A 2,302-nucleotide genomic window follows, 5' to 3' on the forward strand; every position below is an offset into this window, starting at 1 on the left:
CATGGTGGTTTGCTGCACCCATCAACCCATCATCTACATTATGTATTCCTCCTATCCCTCCCCTAGCCCCCTACTCCTCAACAGGCTCCAATGTGTGATGTTCCCCTCCCTGTGTCCATGTGTTCTCATTGTTCAACTCCCACTTACGAGTGAGAATATGCAGTGTTTGGTTTTCTGTTCCTCTGCTTGTTTGCTGAAGATGATGGTTTCCAGCTTCATCCATGTCCCTGCAAAGGACATGAAGTCATCCCTTTCTATGGCTGCATAGTATTCCACGGTGTATATGTGCCACATTTTCTTTATCCAGTCTATCATTGATGGGTATTTGGGGTTGGTTCCCAGTCTTTGCTATTGTAAACAGTGCTGCAATAAACATACAGGTGCATGTATATTTATAGTAGAAGGATACAGATTTCAAATTTCCTTTAAAGGCACAACAGACAAAACATGGACTCACAATCTAAACTCTGAAAAATGACAGAAAAGGAAAACCAGTGAATTAAGAACAAGTATTTAAAAAGTGAATTATAAAAAGCAAATACTGTGCTGCTGGGTAATCAATTGACTCCCCTTACCCGGAAGTCAATAGGATGTCTTAATTTATACTTTAATTAAAAAATAAGAAAATATTTAATATTTTGAAGTTCAGAGAAAGAAAATTAAGCATTCTCCATGAAATCCTCAGAAATGTAGACAATTCTATAATGAATGTATTTTTGAACTTAACACAGTAGGAAACATGGGATTTGGTTGCTGGCACAAAGGCTGTGTGGTGTGGCTTAGCCTTATGCCCTACCATCGCCCTCACTGACATCCCCTGTTGTCTCGCTGTAAGAAATACTATTGAGGATAATTATTGCATGAGTTTCAAAGGCATTTTGTACTACCTCTGAGATAAGGTATATTAAGGCTATAAAATATTATCTTTTAAAGAGTCACAAGATTAAAGAAAGACATAGTGTATTTGGAGCTTTAAGGCTCTTCCTGAGGGAGGAGCTTCCACTTCACCGAGGGATTAAAGTCATCTTCAAGATCACCCAGCTCCTGCTCCTTGGCGAGCTCCAGGAAAACCTAAAAGGAAGGAAAGCAGTAAAGAGAGGAGAACAATGCCATACTGCCTCCTGCAGCTCCAAGCGAATGCATTATACATGTATATTCTATGGATGATATAGAATCACTAAAAATGACCCACCTGCTCCAGGGTAGACTGTGAAAGGCTGTACTCCTCCAGGTCGAAGCTCTGTTTAACTGCATAAGAATGAACATACATTAGGAATTCTATTTTTTTTTTTCAGTGAGTTTTACCAAGTTATGAACCAAAATACATGCAAGTAGATCTTAAACATAAAAGATAAGGTAATAAGTATTCTTAGACTAAATATGGGAAAGCAAATGCATGATATAGTCATATAACAGGAGGGAAACTCCACCCCATTCGTCTAGAGTATTGGTAGAGGCACCACAAAACTAGAAAGCAGTATCAGAGGTTCCAGAGCATCTGTGCAGAACAAGCTAAGAGATGGTACCCTCTGTGCTAGACGATGACCACATACCCCTCTATACCAGCCCTCATTCTTGTCTACTCCAAAGGCTGATGTAACAGATGTCTTCTGGTGGATGTCACCAATGGCAAGCCCATCAGGAAGGACAGGGGATACAGGAGGTCAAGGCATTTATTCTTTCACTTCCTCCCTGACACCAAGTGTGTGCCTTGTTTCTCTCAAGGTAGTAGGTTCTACATGACTCTACCCTCAAGTTCAGGTCGCTGCTTCCTCTCTTAGTCCCTTTGGACATAAGAATGGTAACACTTCTACCATTTCTCGTCTCAGGTAATTGCACTGTTTCATGTACCTTTTCAAAGAGTCTCATTGCGGGAAGTCAGGGACCCCAAACGGAGGGACCAGCTGAAGCCATGAGAGAAGAACATAAATTGTGAAGATTTCATGGACATTTATTAGTTCCCCAAATTAATACTTTTATAATTTCTTACACCTGTCTTTACTGCAATCTCTGAACATAAATTGTGAAGATTTCATGGACACTTATAACTTCTCCATCAATACTCTTGTGATTTCCTATGCCTATCTTTAATCTCTTAATCCCATCATATTCATAAACTGAGGAGGATGCATGTAGCCTCAGGACTCTGTGATGATTGTGTTAACTACACAAATTGTTTGTAGAGCATGTTTGTTTGAGCAATATGAAATCTGGGCACCTTGAAAAAAGAATAGGATAATAGCGATGTTCAGGGAACAAGAGGGATAACCTTGAACTCTGACTGCCAGTGAGCCGGACAGAA

The 2,302-nt window shown here is 40.1% G+C and overlaps 1 protein-coding gene across 2 annotated transcripts in view; it reads right to left on the reverse strand.

Annotated features, from left to right (window-relative positions):
- Positions 1-429: 429 nt before the first annotated feature.
- The window catches only part of ABCA9 (ATP-binding cassette, sub-family A (ABC1), member 9), a 105,812-nt gene continuing 103,939 nt past the window's right edge, over positions 430-2,302 (reverse strand). For both annotated transcript variants that reach the window (XM_011985013.1, XM_011985758.1), the window contains 2 exons: positions 1,193-1,248; positions 430-1,071 (listed from right to left, as the gene is read on the reverse strand). In XM_011985013.1, the coding sequence (XP_011840403.1) occupies positions 973-1,071; positions 1,193-1,248 (155 nt within the window). In that variant the 3' untranslated portion in view covers positions 430-972. The remainder of the gene's footprint in view (positions 1,072-1,192; positions 1,249-2,302) is intronic.

Source organism: Mandrillus leucophaeus, unplaced genomic scaffold (assembly GCF_000951045.1).
Source record: "Mandrillus leucophaeus isolate KB7577 unplaced genomic scaffold, Mleu.le_1.0 Scaffold1, whole genome shotgun sequence".
Lineage (NCBI taxonomy): Eukaryota > Metazoa > Chordata > Mammalia > Primates > Cercopithecidae > Mandrillus > Mandrillus leucophaeus.